The sequence below is a fragment of the Montipora foliosa genome, chromosome 11 (assembly GCF_036669935.1).
Source record: "Montipora foliosa isolate CH-2021 chromosome 11, ASM3666993v2, whole genome shotgun sequence".
Taxonomy (NCBI): Eukaryota; Metazoa; Cnidaria; class Anthozoa; order Scleractinia; family Acroporidae; genus Montipora; species Montipora foliosa.
The window spans coordinates 22,454,813-22,479,425 of NC_090879.1; the positions used below are offsets into that span (position 1 = coordinate 22,454,813).

General features: G+C 39.4%; 1 protein-coding gene across 2 annotated transcripts; it reads left to right on the top strand.

Annotated features, from left to right (window-relative positions):
* Positions 1–2,117: 2,117 nt before the first annotated feature.
* LOC137975339 (substance-P receptor-like) lies at positions 2,118–24,111 on the top strand. 2 transcript variants are annotated; one of them, XM_068822429.1, is made up of 6 exons: positions 2,118–2,198; positions 3,767–3,921; positions 7,923–8,005; positions 14,329–14,444; positions 17,672–17,904; positions 21,135–24,111. In XM_068822429.1, exons 4-6 carry the CDS (start codon positions 14,417–14,419, stop codon positions 21,978–21,980), a joined length of 1,107 nt encoding a protein of 368 aa, XP_068678530.1. In that variant the 5' UTR covers positions 2,118–2,198; positions 3,767–3,921; positions 7,923–8,005; positions 14,329–14,416; the 3' UTR covers positions 21,981–24,111. The 2 variants fall into 2 exon arrangements, with proteins under 2 accessions (XP_068678530.1, XP_068678531.1); XM_068822430.1 differs by lacking the exons at positions 2,118–2,198; positions 3,767–3,921; positions 7,923–8,005 and having other exon boundaries at positions 14,208–14,444.
* Positions 24,112–24,613: the final 502 nt, after the last annotated feature.

Below are 24,613 nucleotides of genomic sequence, written 5' to 3' on the forward strand. Positions count from 1 at the left end.
TTTTATGTTGCAAATAGTAGACATCGCTTTTACTTTTTGCAACATAGAAATTTGTTGCGCAAGAAGGTGGTAACACGCCCAGCAAACCAATTCAACTTGCAACGTAACATTGTTGCGCGACAAGTTGCGCAAAAAATGTTGCCCGTATGGGCCTTTGAGGTCATCATGAGTAGAAACTGTGTGTACTTCCAAGTACTACCTGCGCATGTCTCCATATATATCTGAGTACATGGCAAAATAAAACAAAGCACAGTTTTTGTTAGAGCGTGTGGCGATCAAAAATAACATTGAGTTCGTGGGAAATACCTTGTCATGATCATCACTGTCTGCTAATGATCTCTTTATTCAAAATGTTCGATTTAGCTTCTGCGACTCGATCCGCATTTTCGACAGTTCCTCGGCTATTTTTGTGTGCAAAAACACTATGATTTCTCAAAGGGAAAGAAAAAAAAGTTTCTTTTCACAGGGGTATTTTAGTTCTTAGCTAAAATCTTGATTTCTTTCGAACACGAAAAATAATTATTCAGCGTTAAACGGGTTTAAAGCGTAAAAAAACACTTTTTAAGCACTTGTTAGTAAAACGAGTAACGGTAAAACTTCGAAACCAAAATAGACCGGGCTGGTGCCAACACGGCCTAAAAACCTAATCAAACGGAAAATGCTTTTCAATAAAACACGAAGGTATTGTAAGGTAGCCAAACATATTTTTCAGTGTGGCCACTTTGTTGTGTGCTGTTTGAACATATTTTACCATGTTTTATCATGTTGGGTAAGATTCATAAACCGTTAGACATTTCAATTGCCAAATTACTTCCGTTTAAAATTCCCGAGGCTGACAATCCAGTAATTGTCGGATTAAAGGAGAACACTAGCGAGAAGCGATTCAAGGCATGCGCACTTTGGTTTGAAAATCATATGGGTCTTTCCGCAAATCGCACAGTTGATGCTTTCCCATTCAGTGGAAGAATTTAAAGGTTAGAGGTTTTGCTCGTTTTGCCTGTGTAAAGCTTGTTTTAATGCCCAAAGAAGTGTTCCGCAGTAATCAAGGCTTACTTATGAATCTCTAGAACTCAGTGTGTGTGTGTGTATGTATAAGTATCAGCTGCCTTTCTATGCTACTAGTTGCTGTCATGAGTTTGTCTGCGCTTCTTAGCCGCAAGGGAATAACGGAGCTATAACTGAAAAAAAATCCGGCTTGTTTCATGGAGAAGGTTTGTTTCTTCAAAACATATCAGGGAATGATGCGTCCAGCCTGCTCGATCTCCGTTGGAAACAAAGCGAAACGAAATCCTTTGACGTTAAAGCCACTTCTCTTGCATGGGCGCGTCAACGGAAAACGAGCGTTTATTCTCAGGGTAAATCATATTTATTTACGACAGCTTTGACTCTGGCATTGGTAAAATGTTCTTACCCGATGAGGGCAAAGTAATCGAAGCTTGAGTCAAAGCCTTCGTTTCCCATTGACGAAAAATATACTTCTTTGCTCATAACTTCTCACCTTGAAACTTCAAAGTTTGGACTAAACTGATGACAAACGAAGAACATGTGCCTTTTTTGTACAAGACTTGTTGACTTGTCGGCTTTTTGTTTCCTGAGTGAAAGATGAAGATTATGCAAGTGGGAGATTATACAAGAGCGTACTTGAGGTCTGTGTTGCGGGTAGCAAGAGTTTCAAGTACCTTTTGAGAACCAGAGGATTCTTAAGTACTTGAGACCAAGATCAAGAAACGACCTGTGATTGGTTTGAGGATTAAAAAGATTTACTTGGCGGCAATTTAAGGAAACGGCGGTACTTTGAGGAGACAAAGGTGGTAGTATTCGTTTCGCAATCCAGGTTCTTTCAAAAAACAATTCCCAAGACGATGAAAACAATAGTTTACGGAAAAATCTTTTGATAGGATGGTTGGTAACCCTGGCGTTCCGCACTTCTTGAACGTGATCTGTTGATTGATAGACTTTGGGACAACAAAAGCTGCACAGTTATTATGTAAACAAAGCTTAACGAATCATACCGATTTAATTAATTTAAGAGTTCAAATTGCTGATTAGCATAAGACCTCGCGGATTCATACTTCTAATCTCGCAATGTGGGTAAGTTTATTTGTAATTAAGCCCAACAAAAATCTAAAAATTAACCGAACGGCTTTGGCTAAGTTACAAGTTGGACCACATGGTAACTCTGCAATGGCATGAAAAAGGTACGTTGTAATAGAAAAACAGCAATGGTTGCAAATTTGTAGAAATGGGTCACTAGGTTTTAACTAAAGACAGATATTCCCGTGAAATCTGTCAAACTTTTTTTTTTGGTGCAGAGGCGAATAACTCGCCCTTTTACCACCTCGAATGTGACCCGGGTTCAGTTCCTGGTCACGGAGGTTAATGACGTTCTACGGTGTCCCATCGAATAAATCACTGTCCATCGAATAAACGCCAACAAAATCAATTGAATGATATTGGAAAAATAAGGAATTCATTTATTTGGAACTGCGGCTTTTGACGACTCTAAGCGAGAATATTCATCGCAATTAAGAGAGCGAACAAGCATAAAGCAATGAAAGCCTGCAGGCTTGAACAACACGCGCCATTCATTTGCTTCGTCAGGGACAAAGTACGAACTCGCGACTAACCAGCAGTCAGTTGGTAAAGTAGTGTAGAGCAATCGCAAGGTCACAGGATCAAGTCTCCACTCTTTTCCCGTTCTTCAGACGTCGCTTGCCACTGCTGTAGTTGCTCTCTATAATACGCCGCATTATTATTCTCGCTTCTCTCAGAGGGTAAAAAACTAACTGAGTGTCCCATTTGGAAGTGATACAAAATGATGCCTTCCACACATTAAAAAACTGGCCCCAGTAACTCGAAGGGTGGATAGCACTATCCACTGGATAACCTCAATTGGTTTTGCTAATATCTGGATAGTGATTTATCTGGTGGATAGCGTTATCCACCTTTTGAACAACCGACGTCTGATGCCTGTACTTGACTTCGTCGCGGTTTCTCGACTCGGCCATAAGAGGATTTTCTCCGGATTGTTTAGTTTCCCTCTTTCCTCAAAAACCGTCATTTAAATTGATTTGCAGTGCATCAAATTAGTGCTTCAGTTTTAAGTAATTTTACACAAATAAATGTTATTATTTTAGTTATAATTATTGTTACCTTTGCTGTGAAAAGTATCAGAGACAGAAGCGCACCTCCTAGAAATAGGGCACCAACCGGCGGATTGTTAATAGTTCCTGTGATAATCCCTGACTGTGATACAGAGTTTGTGTCAGCATTCACGAGATAGAGTAGAATGCAAACAAGCTTAATTAAGACGTAAGATGAAAGTAGAGATCTTGAACAAAGATCATGCATGCATATCAGTCCTATTCAAACCCGAGAAAACTTTCGCCATGTTCTGAAGTCCTTTCTGGTAAAACTCTTTCTTTTATTCAGTCCCACCAGTTAAATCAATCAATTTCCCCTATACGCCTTTTAATTCATAACTGAATTGTTCAACATTCTGCAGACCATTAACAATCAGTAAACAAATGATGTAAAATTATTCGTGTGTTTTTATTTCCTTAACTGATTCACTGTGACATTTCAAAACATAGGCATCCAAGCACCCAATACACTCACTGAATACTCAAATCAAAATATCTGGTTGGCTCGTTCACGATAGAACATTTATAAACTCTCACGGCATACCCTGTGGTACTAAAAGTTTGGGTGTGAATTCAAGTGTGTCGAATTTGTGCATCGTCAATTTCTCAACTTATTTTGACAGGCGTCTGTTCCTCTTTCAGCTAATGGTTTTGCAGTGCTATTTGAGGAGAGTAGCGCAGACAGAGTGGCCTCACTGTTAACCCTGACAACTTGGCTGCTAACAATCTATGATTTGAACAATCAAGTCTGACTTCTAAAAAAAACATCAAGTTTTAGGTAAGTGAAATGATCAGCAGACTAAAGGTGTTAGTTTTGTCAAGCTCGAGCTCGAGCATCCCAAATTTGACGCATTTTAATCGAACCTTTTGCCATAAAATGGATTTTTAAGAGTGCCATGTAAGGGCAGGATCTCATGATTTTAACGTCTGGAGCACCTGACAGAAGCAAACAAAGACATTTCTGAGCACAAAGTAAAGCCCGCCAAGGTTACTTCCTTTTTCTTCAGTTTAACCCTTTTAAAATGTTATCGAATGTACAGATATGTAATTCTCCAAAGCACTGTGCATATACCTCGGAAATCTTTCCGTTGGCTTCTTATCCGAAACCAAGACTTAATATTAAAAATCTTTCCCAGTGGAACCAAACGTTAGTAGCAGATGCATGCCTTATGAAAATTTGAGAGATTTTGGTTTGCGCATTGTTCTTTCCATTTTTGCAGAAATCAGTCAAGTTGTGTGATTTTTGTTTCAATACCACGCTCGATAGAAATCTGTGCATGATGAAGTCTAAGAACGACTACATAACCAACGAATATATTAATACGTCCAAAAATTTCACTAGAAAGTGATATTGCCGCGGTTGTGATCTCAGTTTTACGAATTTTGTGCAGGTGTTCTAGAAGAAAACATTAATTGTGAAAATTTAATGCTAAAAATTAACAAGAAAACATAACTATTAAATTGAGATTAGAACGAAGTTTGATTTCCAATCGTTTTCCTTATGAAGCGAACCGAAAAAAAAAACACTTGCGCGTAGCTCAGGGCCCGAAGATATTTTTAATAAACCAAAATAGAAAACACTTTGCGTTTGAAAGGTGCACGAATGACGTTTGTTTTTTCAATGCTTACTTCCCCATGAAATTTTATACAGAGGCAATAAAATGTGGTAATGAAATAGGCCATTTTCTTAGTGAAGGTTTCTGCATTAAAATAAACTCTGTTGGGAGTTCTAGAATATGGATAGATTTCATCTTTAGTCTAATGGAACAAAGTAAATAAATAAAGTCTGTGGAGGTGAATGGTCATTGTCTCAGTGTGACAGTAATAGCTGGAGATAGACAAAAATAAATTTTGATACCATATCTTGGTTCCCGACTGATCAGTCGAACTGAAAATTTATCGATTCATCCCTTTCTTTCATTCCGTGAAAGAGTTTCTTTTATTTTGCGAGCTTTTTGCTTCGTCGAGTTTGACCACTCAGCCAGGGCAAACAAATATTGTTGAATAATTGTATTTCTACTAAAAGCTTTTAATATAAAAATACTAATTATATTCGCTTGCAGCCAAATTGTTTTTTGGCGTTTGAATTTGGTGTTTCAGATAATTGACTCACAAAAAACCATTCTTGACCAGATGTAATGTGTTTTTTTCATCTTCGTTGTTGCCTGTTTTTAGGACAATTTGGTTGAGTTTCTTTAGAAAGCTACTTCCAAGAATAGTATCTTTTTTAGCACTGACATTCTTTATGTGCTTTCATGATTCGCTGGGTCCAATTCGACTCAGTGACCATCGATTTATCTGATATAACGAACGAGTGCATTCGAAAAAAGTATCTCAATTTTATCGACACCATTGATACTATCTATTTGTCTTCCAGCATTCTTCCTCTTAATGTAATCTCTTGCTTTTTTACTGATACGAATCTCTTCGACAGGTTTTTTAAATTACCGCAATTAGTGTGGCAATAGTTTGCGCTCAACGTGAAATGATTAGATTGCCAGTTTCAGCTGTGAGCATGCGGATTAAGTTTCGAGGTTTGGGGTTTTTCTAAGACAGAAAAGGCTCTTTTAATACTGGTGATCGTATGGCAAGTCACTAACACCATTTTTATGCTATCAAACCCTAAAGTCCCGTCTCCGTGTACGAGCTATTTTTATGTCACAATTTTTATTTGATTGTGTGGATGAGAAAACTTGCCCAAATATCATATGACAAATACAAGCAGACACGCCAAGAGGCAAATAACAATTGCTGGCTCATTTGTTATCCATCCAAAAGGGCAAATATATTTGTGACATAAACGTACATAATTTGTGTGGAAGAGAAACCAACCTAAACTCTAACAAAATTCATACTTTTGTACGCCCTGCGCTTGAGTTTATAGGTGTAGTACCGTGTCATCCTATCCTAGGAAACAACGTGAAATTAGTATGAAAAATCTGGTGCTTGTCAAGAACGCCAGTTGATTCTTCGCCTTTTACCTACTCGTATAGAGCAACGTCTCAAAAAAAATAAGAAGTAGGTAATAGAATGTTCATGCTCTCAAGGTAAGCAGCAGCTTACCGTTTGCCATTTCACGTAAACGGGTCTAAATGTGATGTTAATTCTCTCTTTGGTTTCGTTAGTTTTGACACCTGGTTTCGTCTCTCGATCAGCCTTTCCAAATTCGAACTTCATATAATTTCAGGACTTGGGTAGTAAATGGTTTACTCGTACCGGACGCAATTTGACGCACCGTTCCGTGAGTATGCGCGCAAGCTTAATCGCAAACGAGTTAATTTGTTAGTCACTGTCTTCTGTCCTAACAAAATGTACTAATGAACAAAACGCAACCGAGTCAGTTTACGTATGTTGAATGAAACTTGCGTCATGTTCCTAGACGACACAAATGACTGGCGCGTAGACAACGCAAATGATGTAACCAATCTTTCACTGGGAATGTGTCATCAGACAATTCGTCTATTTTGTATGTCCGGGTATGATGTATTTAGTACATTTGGAAAGCACCTTTTAAAGTGCTGTCTTAAAAGACGCGAGTTGCTCTTCATAAATGCTCGATATGACATGAACCAGGCAGTGTTTCCTTGATAATTTTAAAAAGATTTCTCAGTTACAATTACGAACCATCACTCATTGCGTGAACAGCATGTAATTATTTTATTCGGGATGGTATTCTGATAACTGAGTTTGACTGATGAGTGTCAGAAGTTAAATTTATATCTTTAGCCTGCTCTCGATACGGCATTCTAGTAAGAACTTCCGAGGAGAAGAAATTATTCACAGATTAAAAGATGAAACTAAAATGGGTAAAATTTTAATAGCGACCCCAGCAATCAAGCATTAAAATGGCTAGCTATTTGATCAACTAGCGGCGGCACATTGTCAATACGCTTTCAAATCTTCATTGTTTAACTCTTTCAGTTAACACCTTTGTTCAATGTGCAATTAGGATTACTCTTTAACGAATACTTGTTAAGCTTGGTTTACTTTGCTAGTAAAACAGTTTACCAAGCTTTTTCTCTGAGTATTTTTTTCTACCAAATACAAGTTTTGAATGTTCTCACGCTTACAATTTGAGTAAGACGTGATCATACGCCATCTTCTTTATGTTCATTGGTTTGGCATTTATCGGAAGGGTCCAGGATTTCCTGAAAGGAATCCACTATCTATGAGGCCTTTACTTTTTCGCTTACGCCAAAAAAACTTAATAATCAAGTCCGTGATAAATTGAAACTATGAATCTAATCAGTGTCCGCTCAGGAAATCTTGGGCAGGAGTTAACAATGAGTTATTTTGGGGAACATTCTTTCTTAGCGAGATTTCGACCGTCTGTAATTAATAAGAGATGAAATATTGGCATTATAAGTGGCGAATCGGGATCGTAGTTATCTCTCATGTCCGAAGCAATTGATGTGATATTATCAGCTCAAGTTGAAGTCAAATAATCCGCAGACTATCAAATTGGCGCAACGGGCAGTTAAAAATAAATGAGGACTAGGAGTTTGTTTTATTCCCTCCCCTAAGGGTTTTCGACATTTCTCACTGATTAGACAACTTTTAAAGTCAACAGTCAAAATTCCAAGGACACAGAGCACTTTTCTTTGGAATGCTGTTGATTTAAAGTGGCAGGATTCTGTCAGAAGGAACAAATTCAATAATGCGATTTCTGTCGTATTAACATTGTTTATGTGGTTACCAAGCGAGTCCCTTTGACGGTGTATGGTATCTTCTTACGAAAGCTGTGACCCGCGTTCTAACCTCTATCTCTTCCTTACATAGAACGGACACGCTCGGAGCAGCACTCAAAAGCCGTCGAAAAAAGGCATCGTCTTTTTCTACCAGGATCTCTTCTGTCCAACAAAGTAAGTTTCTGAATTTCTTACGTTGACCATTATTATGCCAGTTTGGCTATGTTGCATTAAGTTGTGCGAAAACTGTATGTGTAGTTAATTACGAATGCCTAGCTAATCAAGTTTTTAAAATTAACTGACTTTCCTTTACGTTAAAAACTAATGAGAGATATTCAGGTGAGAGGTGAAAGTAATCAAATGGCTGAAAACATGTTAAAGTTAATTTTGTAAACCAATTGCATATATGGTTTAAAGATCTTAGAACCAGTTGAACCACCCTATCCCACCGGTTCTGTTTCACTCGGCCACGTTTTGCGACGAAATAATTCAGCTTTCTAGATGAGAAATAAGTTCAGTGTAGACTGATGACTGTGCGTTTTTGCAGATATCGTGCTTTATGACTTTTCACATTCCAGAAAATACATCTTAAATAGTTTTCTAGTTAAGATAAGAACTGAATAACAAAAGTAGATTAAAAAGGTCTTGTGGTAAATATCTTTTAAGGGCAAGGTCTTAATTTTTCATAACATTTAAGGTTGAATCAACTTCTAGGTGGAAGCCACGACATGTGAAATTACGTAGCGAAAAATAAGACTGAGCAGACCGTACACGATTTTGCATTTATTTTTCCCAGTCAATTTGGCGGTATCCATCAAGATCATAACCACGGAGTGCGGGAGGGCAAACATTCTCCTCTTATGAGGATGCGATGTCCTCGATTTAGCTATCAGTCAGTATTAGCGTAACGGCAAGCCCTAATAGGGTGACTACACAGGCTGTTTTTTTATTGTTGAGCTTTCTATAGTTCAACTACTAGCATGTGAATTATATGCTAGCGAGTAGTTCATCCCCACATTGCCTCTGTCACAACACACGATAACAAATTGTATCGTAGAACCACAAATCATTCGTTGAACTGCAAACCACGCTTTTTCAACGACCATCAATCTCGCAGTCTTGCATTCCCGGGCTTGCATTCCTATCTTTGCCTTTACAGTGTTTTGTTATGAAATGATTCAGGGCTGTGACCGACTTCAGTGGGCTGTTTTGTTTATTCAATTTTGCCAGTGAAAAAGCTCAAATCGTTTAATTTTTTAAATGTGCACTACACTCTTGCCCACGAAATGGAACTTACGGCGCATTTCTGTCAGATCTACAGGAACATTCAACTCACTTTAAGATTAACAGCTGCTTATCGCACTTAACAGCAAGTTTCGTCAAGTGTAATTAACAGATTCGTCAAGATAATTTTGAACAAGGTAAACATTTTAATTTACGATTGCTAGAGCCATGGTTAAACTGTGTCTTTTATTAGGCCCATGGGAGTTTCGATGGATCCGCGATTGACAATTCAATTGCTTATATTATGATCGCAGCCCTTATTTTCACAGGCGCAAATCCCTGAACTTGTAACTATCTTTAATGACCTCTAAAGATGCCTAGACTTGATTAAGGCAGTCGTGACCTCTTCCAAAGATTTTTATTACAAATTGGCGCAATTAAGCACACACGAGTGTTTCGTCATCACGAAATGCTAGCTTTGACGAGTAAGAACATCGACGGTGCTTCAATTTTTTTTTTTGCTCCTCTTTCCCGTCTTTTCAAAAGGATAGCGAGAAATCACGTCATTTATAGTTTTGAGGTAAATGAGAGCAACCAAAGGCAACCTTTCGCTTTCTTCATCACTGACTTGATCACGATCCGAATGAGGTACGGCGGAGTTATTAGGGAGTTTAAGCACGCGCGCTTTTGAGACGCGGACGGCAACCGGAAATGAGATGTTTTCCCTTTTAACAATGTTTTCTTCCGGTTACCGTCCGCGTCTCAATAACGCGCATGCTCAAGCTCCCTGATATCGCACAACACGAACAAGATGGAATAATGGCACGCATCCATAGTAACGATGGTGCAAAATTGCTTATTTTTCAAATGACTGCTTCCGTCCTCGTTGCGTAAACTCTAATTTATCTTATTGACGATGCACGTTAATGAAATAAACACTCTCATTCTTCCCAGAAAATTGAGTTGACAGACTCCATTCTGGCTGCCTTATGATGAACTAGTTACGTTAACACAGATGATTAATTAACAATTATTCCTCGAGCCCGAATGGGCTCTAAGTCAATAGCCCATGAGGCCGAAGGCCGAATGGGCTATTGACTCAGAGGCCATGAGGGCGAGAGGAATAATTGTTTTAGTAAAATCCAACTAGTTGGTCAAAAAAATATCGAGACAAAACATCTTTCGCTAGTTAAAGCTAGACTTTAATTGTTGTTTTGGTTTTCAAAGCCGGCGCTTTTCGCTACTAGTGGGCTATAACAAATAGCCTACTAGTAGCTCAACCAATCAGAACGCAGCATTGATAATAGACCACTAGTTGGATTTTACTAAATCGGTTTATTTTGTCATTATGGAAATAATGCGGTTTCAACAGTAACCCGCAATATTGCGCCAAAAGTAAGGTCACTGTCGTACGCAAGACTAGAGAGGCTACGCCTAAAAATGCCGCGTCATCGGTTTCCGACACCGGAACATTTTAGCCCATGTTAAAGCGAGTTCATACTTGGGTCCAAGTAGGCCATAAGTGAGACAGAAACTCAAGTTAGCCGACTTCATTTGATGTCTTACCGCCTTTTCGTCTTTTGATCTGCTCAAGTACGCATTCAAGGGTGATAGAACAAGACTTGGCATCATACTTCGGCATCTGTGAAGATACCTCGTTTCTAAAGTAAGGTACTTAAACTAAAATAAATGACCCATTCACATTCAAAGTAAAACTCTGACATATTAAAAGCATTGTTATATCCCCAGTGTGAACCTGCCTGTTGTTCTTCTTTGACCAGCGTGCGACAAACAGAGAGTTCGTAAGTCACGGAAGCCACTTTCCTGTATACCTCTGCACACTCTTGAAAGGCAATTGAATTGGACAAGCAAATAAATGCTAACCTTTCCGCGTGATTTCTGTATTTCTACCTTTGAGATTTTATTTAAACTAAACACGTGAAACAAAATAACGCTGTTTATCTTCTAATCACCTGTGTCATTACTGTAAGACGATCATTTTCCTAACGCTCAGAGAATGTTGTGTCGCGATTAGACCGATTAGCATTCGGAGATATACACTTCGCCTTCGGTAACTACATTATAGCTTTTAAGAAGACTTACAATACGAGAATTTCACTCATCATCGACGTCATTGATTTGAAAAATTATCCGAATTTGCTGGTGTTTTCTGTTTTTCAAGGTCTCGCAATTTATTAGAGATGTTATCTGTTAATCCACACACCACTCCAGAAACATCCATAACCCTCTTCAAATGTTCTCAGTTTTTAAGGCCGGATCGGGTTAAATAAGGTTAATGCGAGATTGTGCAAATTACCGGACAAATATTCTCTCACCTGTGATCTCGAGTGATTGCTTTCGTGATCGCGTGTAGGGCGTGGAAAGAATTTTCTCTCTCAGATTTTATGACAGACTTTTGAAGCCTTCTTCGATGGTGGGAAATTGAGAAAAATACAAGAACCCAGCCGGTAGCCCTTACTGACACATAGCTGACGTATGTAATCTCCTAGCGACTTATCCACGACCCATTCTTCACAAAGGCATTATTTTTGAGCGATCCCTTGACTTCGTATTGGGTTGAATCCCAAGTGAATTTACACTACTTCACGAAGCTCTACTCAAAGTGCGATTTTTCACCAGTGATTAGTCAGAGGCGCAAGCTGTAAGAGGTACCTCTGCTGCAAAGTTTAGATATCCCAGAGTGTACAGAGGTTATTTTTGTGGTATGTTGTCGACAACAAATCATAGTTTTGTTTGTGTTAGTTTAATTGGCATCGTTTTAAACTAGGTACGCTTATGTTTGATAAGTTACTTTTGTTTTGTTTTGTATTACAGACTAGACAGTCGAATCATATCTGTTTTTCTCCCAACAGTCCTGAGTTTTAGACATTTTCAGTTGCGAGTATTAATTAACTTTCTAACTCTGCAGATGTGGTGAATGAAATGTTAAAAATAAGTCAGCTAGAGCCGTATATTTTAGAAGTACTGCCATGGAAGGAAATTCTGGCTAACCGCAAGGCTTTCCTCTGGTCCTCAGTTCCGCTCTCGTCTGCTATAATTCATTACATTGGACAAACCCTGTTTAACTGCCTGCAGACCAAGCTTTTAATTTTACAACTTCATATTTAATTTGCTTATTCGACCGTCTTAAAACTTAAAATAAAACTACCTGCTCGCTTCCCACTCAGGACCGGATGATCCCTATTTGTCTAAGAGTTTATAGAGTTGAGTCCAAATTGGACCTCAAGTTATTTTTCCCTATTTTTATCGCCTGTCTCAGAAGCCTGTTGCAATCTTACAATATCTCCTTGCTAACGTTACAACGAAATTTAATCCGAAGATCTAGGATGCGAGAAAAGCGTGAAAAGCTCATGCTCCGACATTAAATGTTATTTTCTAGCTTTGTCGCAAGGTGACTCAAGTCAGGAAAGTGTTTTAAGGGATTGGGGAGAGAGGTTTTTATCCAGAGAAGAACCTCAGGTGATTATGAAAATGACCGCGCCCTGACACAGTGGTCGAAAATACGTGATATTTTTTCCTCATTAACCAACATTTGACTTAATTTGCGTTAATTTCTGATTTCAGTTTAAAGTGTCCCCAATTAGTGCTCCAGCGCTACAATAGAACGACTAGGCACTTAGATAAAGTTCCTTTCCTTTCCTTCCCTTTTTGAAGTGATCTGTCGTTTTTGATAATAAAACAAAGATTGATTTTCAAAATGGCTGCCCTGCGTATCATTGATAATTGAGGAAACAAGTGAAACGAAATAACGCTGTTTATTTTCTTATCACCTGTATCATTACTGTAAGACGATCATTTTCCTCACGCTCAGAGAATGTCGTGTCGCGATTAGACCGATTAGCATTCGCAGATATACACTTCGCCTTCGGTAACTACATTATGGCTTTTAAAAAGGAAACGTTCAGGGTGCCTCCCCCTGACCAATAAATGAGTTTTGATCATTAAGCATCGACTATTGTTTTATCTCCCTAAAATTGTCTTTTAATGTTCAGTTAATCCATCTCATGGACCGCTTCTCGGCTTATTCACACCGTCTTTTCTGATCAGATAAATCTTACAACATGCATACAGTATCAAATCGTCTTTTTGTACGAGCCCCATTTCGTTAAATGTAAAATGTTTATTATTTTAGTACATCAGAACAGAATTGCTCCTGAAATACTGCTACACCGAATAACCAGTTACCGCGAAATCTTTCAGTGTGCTTGTCGGATAGAGACAAGATCATTAAAAGAAATCGAAGACTATGAGTAGTTTGTTTACTGATATATCAGTATTATTTATCGCCTTAATGAATCACTGAACCCGTGTGGTGAGTCACAGAAAGTACGGTATATGTTTCTTCTGCGAGACGACAAGGAAAGGCAGTTTTCTCTCCTCGTTTCATGATTGTAAAACCCTGAGTATTTGTCCGACCAGAGACCCGTGCCAGTCAAGTATCTTTGTTGTAGACAGACATTTTTTGTGTTTTCCCTTTTTGTAATTTTGAAACATTTCATGGAATCGTGTCCCTTTTTACTCAAGAAATTATTCTTCGTGTAACCTGTGCTTGTCTTGTGACCGCCTGTTTTGAATTTTGTCGTGTATTGACAGAAAATAACATCGTAATTCGAAATGACTACCAAATATCTATATCTATATCTATATACGTATATAACCGATTTTGATTTTTTTTTCATTTTGTAGTAATTTAAAATTTTCGGAAGTAGACGTAGCTTACTTTGTTATAAGGTTTGTCACAGTTCAGTTAAGTTGTTACAGGTTTGGCGACAAGTTTAATTCGAAAAAAATATTATTTCAGCCCACTTTGATTAGTTTTACTGGTTTCCCTTCATTAGACTTTCTGCCAGTCATTTTCCCACTTTTATAAAGTCTTTGATTTCTTTGATTTGTCTGGTCGCTAATGACCCATCTTTTATCATAACCCCAAATGAGATCACAGTACTGTCCTCTAAGATTGAAGAAAAACTATCAAGGTTTAAATAAATTCGTGTTGTCTGGAGACCCTATTGGTGGGAAAGAAGCCATTGGCTGTGGCAGGTATCTCAAATGTGACAGGGTTGTTTACAAACGGGGACATTTATCTTGGCCTCTCGGATAGTTCGTTAGTTCAGCCGGCGAAATCATTAATGATTGTGAAAGGCACAAGATCGATTGTCCACCAAAGCCAAACTTTCCTGTTATATCTGCTGGCTGCGTCTTATGTCGTTCATTACCCTGTTAATATCACATCTTTTCTTTCCATCTCTCAGACTAAAACTTGCCAGAGGCCAAAGATATAAACCGTAGACGCTTTGTGACCAATTTGAGTAGTATTAGGAGGTCAACATTGGTCAGAATATGGCGATAAATAATGCATCTATCGAAGGTAAGTTACCTTTTTGATTGCAACATAATCACATCTCTTGGCCTCAGTGAAAAATTCATTTTTCTATTTTTCTTCCCGCTTTTTAATTAATGTTCTGCAACAATTACACTTTTCAAAAAGAGCTTGGAAAATTAAATCGTCTCGCCGGGCCAAGCAACAGCAGAAGCCATTCGGGTACAGCTCCATCACTACAACCATTTGGTTTTATTGAGCAAAACTGATTCCGTCTTTATCGATCTGAGAGGACAAAACCTCAAGATTGTAAAATCACACACAGGATTTTAATCTTAATTTTTAAATTATTTTGTATTTTTTTTTCTCCGCCCAGGACTTCCTCTAATATTTAAGTTTAATTTGTAACAGACTGCTGTTTCTTTGACTTGTCGCTCAATATGCGTTATTGTTTCAAATATTAAGTACTATATTTAAATTTTTAATTAAACTCGGTCATGTCAACAACAATTTATACACAAATTTGTCGAGTTGAGATTGAATTTCAGTTTTGCATTGTCGCGCTGTATAAAGGAAAAACACAAAACGAACAAAAAATGACAAATTCAATAAACTTCCCTCAAAAAGAAAGTTGTGACTAAATCAGAGCGTAGTTATCTTGATCCGTAGAATTTTATATAGTTTTTCCTGTTTCTTTTTCCTCGCCGAAATTCAAACGTGTCAACAGAATAGTTATTAGGCCTACGCAAAAGTGACAGTTTTTGCGCAATTCAAGGCTTATGAGGTTACTGTGTCAATTATTTCATGTAAAAAGCCATCAATAAAAGATCATGCATCAGCGGCACAAAGAGACAAAAATGAGAATTTAACCTTTCTATTTCACAGACAAAAGAAAAAACTGAAACTTTCTTCGGTAATGTAATTTAAGCAGCCGCTTTCTTCGAAAAATTTCACACGCCTTATTTCAAATTTTTCAAATTGATTTTGGGATGTATTCATTACCTATAACGCACCCGGAAAAAACTCGCATGGCTTTCAGTGCACGTTTTGGCGAGAGATCAAACTCCATCCGTTTTTAATATCGTCAGAATTCTTATAGAAGGCGGTAAATAAACTTCATCCAATAGACAAAGCAGTCGCCAAATATTGCTTCCAAAACTAAACTGTGTAAAATTTTATGAGGCCCAAAAAAAGTTTTCAGTTTCCTTTTTTGGGCCTCATAAATTTTTTTTAAAGTCATTTCCCTTTGATCGGTTTTTTTCTCTCTAGAGGAAGTTTTGTGCTAATGTATCATTAAGGTTGACTAATAAAATTAATAACATTATGTGTCTCACGTTTATACCTCATTTGTTTCTAACAGCCAGGATGAATCCCAGTGTTCTGCAAATATTCAGCTTGATAGTGAGGCAGTGCGGACAAAAACAATAGAAACACGTTGGAATGAATGTGAAAATATTTGCATATCATCCACTTTCCTTTGTCTTTGTCCTCTATTGTAGCCGTTAATTAATTGATATCTTCCTTTTTAATTCGTTTCGTCAAAGGAAACCCTAAAATATATAAAATTTGTATGGTATTCATTTCTGTAGACAAGATTGAAATCATAAGGAATCAGGCTTTTCATCCTGTGTCCCGTTTTATTATCTTTTCTTTCTCTCTATATTTTTTGTAGCGTGCGCGCGGAACCGCGGTAACAAACTCATTACCAGGGACCCGTTTCTCGAAAGTCCCGAAAAGCCATATGTGAAATTGCCAACCGCTTGTTTTGGAAAGCCGATCTTTTAACACGCTTTCAAGACACCAAAAAGAAAATTAACTGTGAAGTTTGACGAATTAAATGCTCTCGATTCTTGAGTTACAAAAGGAATTGTGACACCCGAAAATGGACCGACGGCCCCCAGGCCTTTCTCCTTTCTCCTGCCTTCTCCCAATGCAAAGGGCACGTCCCGTAATCCAGTTTGCCAGTCTAAAGCCCTGGCCAAACGCTCGCAACTCTTGCAACATTGTTGCATGATGTTGCGACATGTGTTGAGCGGGCTGGCCAAACGCACGCAACATTTTTTACCGCAACATGTCGATGTTTATGTGCCCCATGCCCCTGACTGAAGTGGACCAAGCGCGCATGCCCTAGTGCATAGTTGCATGAAACATGGCCAAACGAGTACAACATCATGCAACATCCAAAATGTTCACGAAAAAATTGACCGTTTTCAAATTTGATCCAATATCATCCAACATATCGCAACAGGTTGGCCAAACGTACGCAACATGTTATGCCCAACAATGTTGCCAGTTGTTGCGTTGAAATGTTGCGAACGTTTTGATCAGACCTTAAAAGTCTGCTGTTTGGTTCACATTTCACAAGAAATTTAAGAGGACGAGGCCGGGGAGAGATAAACTAAGAATAAAGCCATAATCCGAGCCAGGATTCGAGCCAGGATCCGAGCTAGGATCCGAGCCAGGATCCGAGCCAGGATCCGAGCCAGGATTCGAGCCAGGATCCGAGCTAGGATCCGAGCCAGGATTCGAGACCTAACCGAGACCTAACCGAGACCTAACCTAACCTAACCTAACCGAGACCTACCCTAACCCTAACTAGACCTAACTAGACTAGAACCAACCTAAATAGACCTAACCTAACCGATGCGAGACCTAACAAAACCGAGAGATTCGAGAATAAATAGCGGAGAAAGCTCATGTTAGCTCGAATCCTGGCTGGAATCCTGGCTCGGATCCTAGCTCGAATTCTGGCTCGGATCCTAGCTCGAATCCTGGCTCGAAGTTTAGGTATCCTCGGCCGAGGATTCAAGAATCGAATTTTCGAGAATTACGAAGCACGACAACAGCAACGCAAGTAAACACGTTGCTTCAAAAATTTGTGCTATCGCAAGTACTTTGTGATTTCTTCTTCTGGTTCCCGTTGTGTACGGTGTGAGAAATATCTAAGGCCTTGAATAAGGATTAGAAACTAGAATGAAGAAGATTTACCGCTGGATGCTTACGTTGTTACCAAACCCTCAATTAAATTTGGTCATTTCTCATTTTGTGTTCGGGAAGATGGACAAGATATATTTTTAAACTGACGCCGCGTGTGCAGAACGTTTGTCGGTTTTTGCCGTTAAAACGGTTCGTTCCGTGGCTTCGCCGTCGCCATAACCGCGTCAGTTGCTTAATGTCCCTTATAAAAGTCGTTCCCCGCCTGTAGAGTAAAAAAAGGGGCGGATCTTATCTCTGTGGCTAATGTAACCCGAAACTTTAATACTTTCTTCAAACAGGAGGTGACAACGCCACAGTTGCAACCGTCTCCATTTTGACTTCCCAGCGGAGCGAGACCGCGGTGTGGATGACACTAGCTTATGTGGTGACCTTTATCTTCGGTTTCTTCGGTAACATAAGCATTATTTATATTGTGGCTACACGCAAAAGGATGAAGAGCACATTCAACTTTCTCATAGTAAACATGGCCATTGGGGATTTGCTCGTTTCGTTATTCCTTATGCCGTCTGAGGTAAGTTGTTTTAGTTCTAAGGTCAAGGGTCAGGTCGTGAGACCCGACCACATTCAAGTGATGTCACGGCAGCCATATTAGGAAGCTTTAGCAACGACAACGGCGACGGCAACGTATATTGCAGATTTGTCAATTTCTTTGCCGTCGTCAGCAAAACAACAGCATGAAATGACCAAATTTGAGGTTTCAGAGATATCGTCAGCGCTTGAGGATAAATTTTCTTTTTCTCCCCTAAACTGAGCTCCGTTCATACTACAACCGTGGACAAAACTCATTAAGAAAACGTACAAAAACTAACAAAAAGCATTTTTTCACTATTTCTCCCTTGTGAATTCCACAGCAGTTACTTCTTCTCCTCCTTTCCCCTATCCAATGTTGATTTGACAAGTGTTCATTTCCAGGAAACAACATTAGGGAACTTAATAGGGAGCTTTAGCAACGATGACGGGAACGGCAACGAGAACGTCATGTAAAAACATAAATTCACGTTATTGCGATCACTTCGCGACTATTCCAAGCCTTTTAATATGACAAAGGTGTTTCAATCCCTCAGGAATGAAACCGTTACGAGCGGCGCTTAATTTAGGGGAGAAAAATTAATATTTATCTCCAGGTGCTGACGTTCTCCATAATACTTCAAACTTGGTAATTTCACGTTGTTGCTTTGCTGACGACGGCAAAGAAATGGACAAAAATGAAAAACGCACGTGCAGGGCGTGCAAAGCTATTGTTTTTGCCCACTAAATATGCAAATTTGTGACGTTTTCGTTGCCGTCGCCGTTGTCGTTGCTAAAGCTCCCTGTTAAGCAACGACGACGGCGACGGCAACGAGAACGTCATCTCAAAAATAAATTCGCGCTATTGTAATTACTTCGTGACTATTTCAACCTTTTTAATACGACAAGGGTGTGGTAGTTGCTCAAGAATGACACTGGTCGGAACGGCGCTTCATTTAGAGGAGAAAATGTATATGTATCCTCAAGTGCTGAGGTTCTTAATAAAACCTCAGATTTGGCTATTTCACGATGCTGTTTTGCTCACGATGGCAAAGAAATGAACAAAAGTGAAAAACGCACGTGCAGGGCGTGCAAAGCTATTAGGGACTTTAAGATCGTGCTGCGCGTGCGGCACGCATTTTAGCACGTAAACGTGCGGTTCTCTGCACAACAACGACGTGAAACGACCACGTGAGCGTTCAAACGTGAATCTTTAATTCTCTATTTTTGCTCTGAAACCGCTCGTACTAATTTTTTTTTAGGATACTTCGCCCACATTGTAGGACGCGAACGAGATGGCCAAACCGCGAGAAACTTACGATAGTGCAACGTTATATTTTGAGGTGACGTTTTCGTCGAAGTCGGCGTCGTAGATCTTAATCTCCCTTTTGTTTTTGTCCACTTAATATGCAAATATGTGACGTTCTCGTTGCCGTCGCCGTTGTCGTTGCTTAAGTAGGGAGCTTTAGCAACGATGACGGGAACGGCAACGAGAACGTCATGTAAAAACATAAATTCACGTTATTGCGATCACTTCGCGACTATTCCAAGCCTTTTAATATGACAAAGGTGTTTCATTCCCTCAGGAATGAAACCGTTACGAGGGGAGAAAAATGAAAATTTATCTCCAGGTCCTCAAACTTGGTAATTTCACGTTGTTGCTTTGCTGACGACGGCAAAAATGAAAAACGCACGCGCAGGGCGTGCAAAGCTATTGTTTTTGCCCACTAAATATGCAAATTTGTGACGTTCTCGTTGCCGTCGCCGTTGTCGTTGCTAAAGCTCCCTAGTTCCCTACTGAGACGGGGGAGGGGAGTCAAATTGTTTGCTTACAACTAAAAGCGCTTGGAAGGGTAATTTTCTTTAGAGTTTTGTCCACGATTGTAATTTCGTTCTTGAGGGATTGCCACACCTTTGTCACGTTAAAATCCTTGGAATAGTCGCGAAGTTATTACAATAACGCGAATTCACGTTTAACGGCGACGTTCTCGTTGCCGTTGCCGTCGCCGTTTCGAAAGCTGACGTTCTACATAAAACCTCAAATTTGGTCATTTTGCGTTGTTGTCTTGCCAACGATTGCAAAAAAATGGACAAAAAATTAAAAAAGCACGTACAGAGCGTGCAAAAGCTATTGTTTTTGCCTACCAATTATGCAAATGTCTGACGTTCTCGGATTTTTTAGCGCTCCTCCCCTCGCGCGCCACTCGCGCTTCGCGCTCGCCTCGCGTTCGCCTCTGTTTACGCAAAAAATCACGCCTGTTCTGCAGGCTAACGTTCTCGTTGCCGTCGCTGTCGTCGTTGCTAAAGCTCCTTATTGATACTGTGAAAATCAATTAACTCCGTGAAGAACTCAGCGTAGTTACTAAAACATGAACCCACCCAAAACCACCTACAACCACCAACAAAACCAGCCAAAACGACCCAAAACCATCCACAATATACCTTAAGACGACCGGTGTGTCTGATATTTGCGTACATGGCCGTCTGTGTTGATGTTGCGTGACTGTCACGCTGATTTTGGGTGGTTTTAGCTGGTTCCATGTTTTAGGAAGTACGAAGAAGTCAGGCCGTGTAAGGGCCGATTTACACGGTACGATTTTTGTGGCATGCGTCAAGCTCACGACAGGCCTACGACATGACTTGCGATTGTCGCAGCGTTTTAAAACATGTTTTAAAATGCTACGACATTTTTTCTGACGAACACAACAATCGTAAATTATGTCGTGGGCCTGTCGTAAGCCGTTGTCGCATGCAAAAATCGTTCCGTGTAAATCGGCCCTAAATCGGCCCTAAAATGTCCTTTTTGTGTACTTGTTAGTCCCTGGATTAAGACTGAGATACAGCTTAATTTTCCAATTGTTATATGAGAAGTTATGAGAATTTTTTTCCTCTTAAAGCTCTTTGTTTAAGTAAGTCAGATGCAAAAAATGCCTCTGCATTTAGGTTGAGGTAAATGTACACCTTATTTAACGTCGGAAGTTCCTTTACCCTCTAGAGCGAGGGTATTCTCCCAGGAAGCCGATAGTGCGTCCATTTTACCTCCCTCTTTCCATCAGTACTCCGTTTTAAGGGTATTTAATGCTATCTGAAGCTATACAGAATGGAAAGAAGTCGAGGCAAAGATGTGAGGTTACTAAGAATCCAACTGGGGATCCCTCGCAAAGAAGGCCGCGCACTAACCAACCGTGCAATCCTTACTCTTATATTTATACCGATATGTGATCCTCTTTGTAGGTAAAATTTCTCTACCTTGGACAGACCTGGCTCTCAGGAGGTTTTGGTGCAGTCACTTGCAAGTTTGTCAATTTCGCCGGGGTCCTATCAATAGCTGCTTCCATAATCACGCTCGTATTTATCTCGGTGGATCGCTATTTCGCCATCCTTCATCCTTTTGCTCATGTTCCTGTTATTCGCAACACCAAACTGATCACCTGTGTCATTTGGATCTCTTCCTCGCTGTACTTCTCGTTGTATCTGGTGTTATTTGACAGCGTCCCTGCTGATAAAGGTGACAAATGGGTTTGCAGAATGGTTTGGACTTACTTGTCCAACAACCGCAAAACGCAGATCCAGATTGGGAGGGTCTATTTCATGATCACATTTGTGGTGCTTTATTTAATCCCACTGGCTGTTATAGCGGTGCTTTATATTCGCATTGGGCGCCACTTGTGGTCACGCAAGATTCCCGGTGAGTCTACGGCGCATCAGAAACGTCAAAACCAGACGTCAAAGCGTAAAGTGTTGCGCATGCTCATTATAGTCGTCTTGACATTTGCACTCTGTTGGTTGCCGACCCATATCATACATTTGATGGGTTACTATTACACGGACACTTTTAAAGAGCTTTTGAAAGTCGACCACTTGGAAACAAGTTTTTACTTTCTCTCGCATGCCAATAGCGCCATTAATCCCTGCCTCTACATCTTTCTCAATCAGAGATTTAATCACGAATTCAAAAACATTCTTCGAAGACTTTGTTGTCGTTCCCTGAAAGAGGACGTCACTTCAGGTCAGTCTGTCTATCAGACGCAGTCAGGTGAAGACGCTTTACTCATGCGCACTCATAGCTCTTCTAGTTAGGATCATTTAGACCAACGCTCCGATGAAAACTCCTGTCACTGGACAAAGAAAGAAGTCTTTCTGCCTCCAACGCTGAACAGATATTCTACCCAGCAAAAGTAATCCCGTTAAATCCAATCCAGTCCATTGGAAAGAACTACGTGGCGCACAAACGCACAATTACTATATTTTTTAGTTTTGGAAGCACTGAAGGGATTCCTGACAGGAATCTTCCATTTATGGATGACCAAAAAAAAACTGAAAGTGCTTATTTGACTTTGATCATCTTATCTCTTTTTCGTTGAACCGGGGATAGAGTTTTGAGCCAAACTGGCAATTTTGTATCGTTCTCCCTTGCAAACGCAGTTGAAAAGCGATTACAGGCCCACCTTTAACCGATAGGCATTGCGTGCCGTGGAACAATTTTCAAAATTCCACTAAAGCTGAAATTCCGATTTAATCCGATTGCTGCGATAAGCAATGCGAATTTCCATAGTAAAAACAGTCGAAAAGCCTGTCGGTTGAAGGTGGGCCTTTTAAGGTGGCTGGAACCAGTTTCACAACTCTTAGAGACCTTCTTATTAAATGGGTTATAACTACTATACTGTATCACGTAACAGCAATGTTATGGTACCACATCAAACACCAATTATTGCTTAACAAAATGCGCTCACTATTTTTACGTAATAGCTTCCTATGGCAACATGAAAGCTCTCCAAAAACACCCTATATTTCGTCTTTACTTGCTTAAATTTCAAAAATGAACTCGGTGAACCCCATTTTTTTAGAGTACTGAGAATAGTAATAAGCAAATTGAGATAGAACTATCAGCAAAGTTAAAAAAATTCTTGGGAGCCACTTCAGAGCTACCTTAAATTTTCGATAATTTAAGGTAGTGCAGTTAGTGTTATCTCAAATTGCTAATATTACTATTTTACAATAAAAAATGGGGGTCACCGAGTTCATGTTTAAGATATAAGCAAGTAAAGACGGTATGGTATCATAACATTTTTTTTACGTGATACAGTTTTGTAGTGACAACCATTCTAAAAAAAAGGTCCTAAAAAGTAGTGAAACTGGTTCCAGCCACCTTAAGTCGTTTTGTTTCCTGTAACAAAATTAATTTTATGACGCGTACATTGACTTTAAATGGTCACAGTAACGCTTTATGGCAAAAGCAGGGTGTCGATTTTAATGAACATCATGATTAATCCCCAACAAAGATGGCTGAACCAATGAGTCGAGAATTGCGTTATCCAATGATCAATATTTAAAAATGAAAAAAGGCTCAAAGAAGAATACTGAAACAGAAAATTACAAATTTTCCATAAACTTGCCAAGTGGTCTAACTGTCGCTACATTTTTCTTGAGGAATTTTAGCTAGGGAATAGTTATGTCACGCTTTGGCTGGGCTTTTCGTCCTTGATTACTGGTTTGTTGTCGTTTCTATTTCTATTCCCCGGCCGTTCCTTCCCAATATCGAATCGGGGTACAAATACGGGAAGGCGTGCGAAGCAAACGAAGACGGAAGGAAATAAATACGTGAAGTATCATATAAATAAAACAAGCGCTATCTACAACGTAAGTTACCAATACAATCACTTTTCCATGTGACACCGGCACCGCGGCAGTTAAACCACTGAAACTGTTGCTATCCTACTCACGTTCCGGCAAAATTCGCCATCTCGTTTAGAGTGGACTTAAGAATCATGGGATATATTATTCATGGAGAAACCCGCTGAATTACATCACCACTGACTCTAATGCTTTTTCTTAAGGTTCCGAAGAAAATGCACGGGGCGTTATAGAAAATCCTCTAAATGAGCGCTTTCACAAATCAACTGTGTTAAGAGGTCGAAGTTACCCATTTCACAGCAATCAAACATGACAAGATCTCTGATTATGGTGGTCAGGTAGTCTGCAACCCTTGTTACAGTTCATTTAAAATGAAAATCATGACTATTCTACAAAAAGTGCTCTACAGGCTGCTGTTTAAAAGGCGACTTGTCTCCCTCCTAAATGATAAAATGCGATGATTATATCTTGTGTTGCTCGATGACGCGCTATAAGAGAAGTGGTACCTTTTGCAAGTGTAGATCAAAAGTAAAAGATAAGCTGTTGAGGTGGATAAAACTATTTGAATATATATGCAATAAAGAGCCCTATAGCTACAGAAAATCTGTCTTTTTGGTTTCTTTGTCTCTGCGATCCTAGGTCATAAAAGAATCCTTTAGGATGTACTTCTCTACAACCCTTTGCCACCATATTGTGTGATGGTGAAGCTGGTGCAAAGAACATAGTTATTTTTTATTTATAACGCGTTGTCGTTTATAAGACCGCGTAAAATTGGTGTTATTTTCTATTTTCGACAGCTGGCTTGGAACAAGGGCCCACGAGCTCCCGTTGCCATCTCAGATTCTTTAGTGGTATCCCAGTGGCCTCTATTGTTCAAGAAAACCTCCTCTCCTACAGTAAAGTGACCGGAGGAAAAGTGTTTATATCAAGAAAATTAAATATTGAATTTGAATGATTTTTGTCCCCATCGATTTAAACACATGATTTTTTTGGTCTTCAAAGTTAAGCTCAAATAACGTGGAATGACACTCCCCTGTTGAAGCCCTCTTCACGATCGACTGCAGTTTTATCTCCATTTG

Coding starts and splice junctions, on each gene's coding strand:
- LOC137975339 (XM_068822429.1), top strand. CDS start 14,417: ATGGCGATAAATAATGCATCTATCGAAG. Junction 14,445..17,671: donor AAATAATGCATCTATCGAAG/GTAAGTTACCTT, acceptor TTCTTCAAACAG/GAGGTGACAACGCCACAGTT. Junction 17,905..21,134: donor TATTCCTTATGCCGTCTGAG/GTAAGTTGTTTT, acceptor TCCTCTTTGTAG/GTAAAATTTCTCTACCTTGG.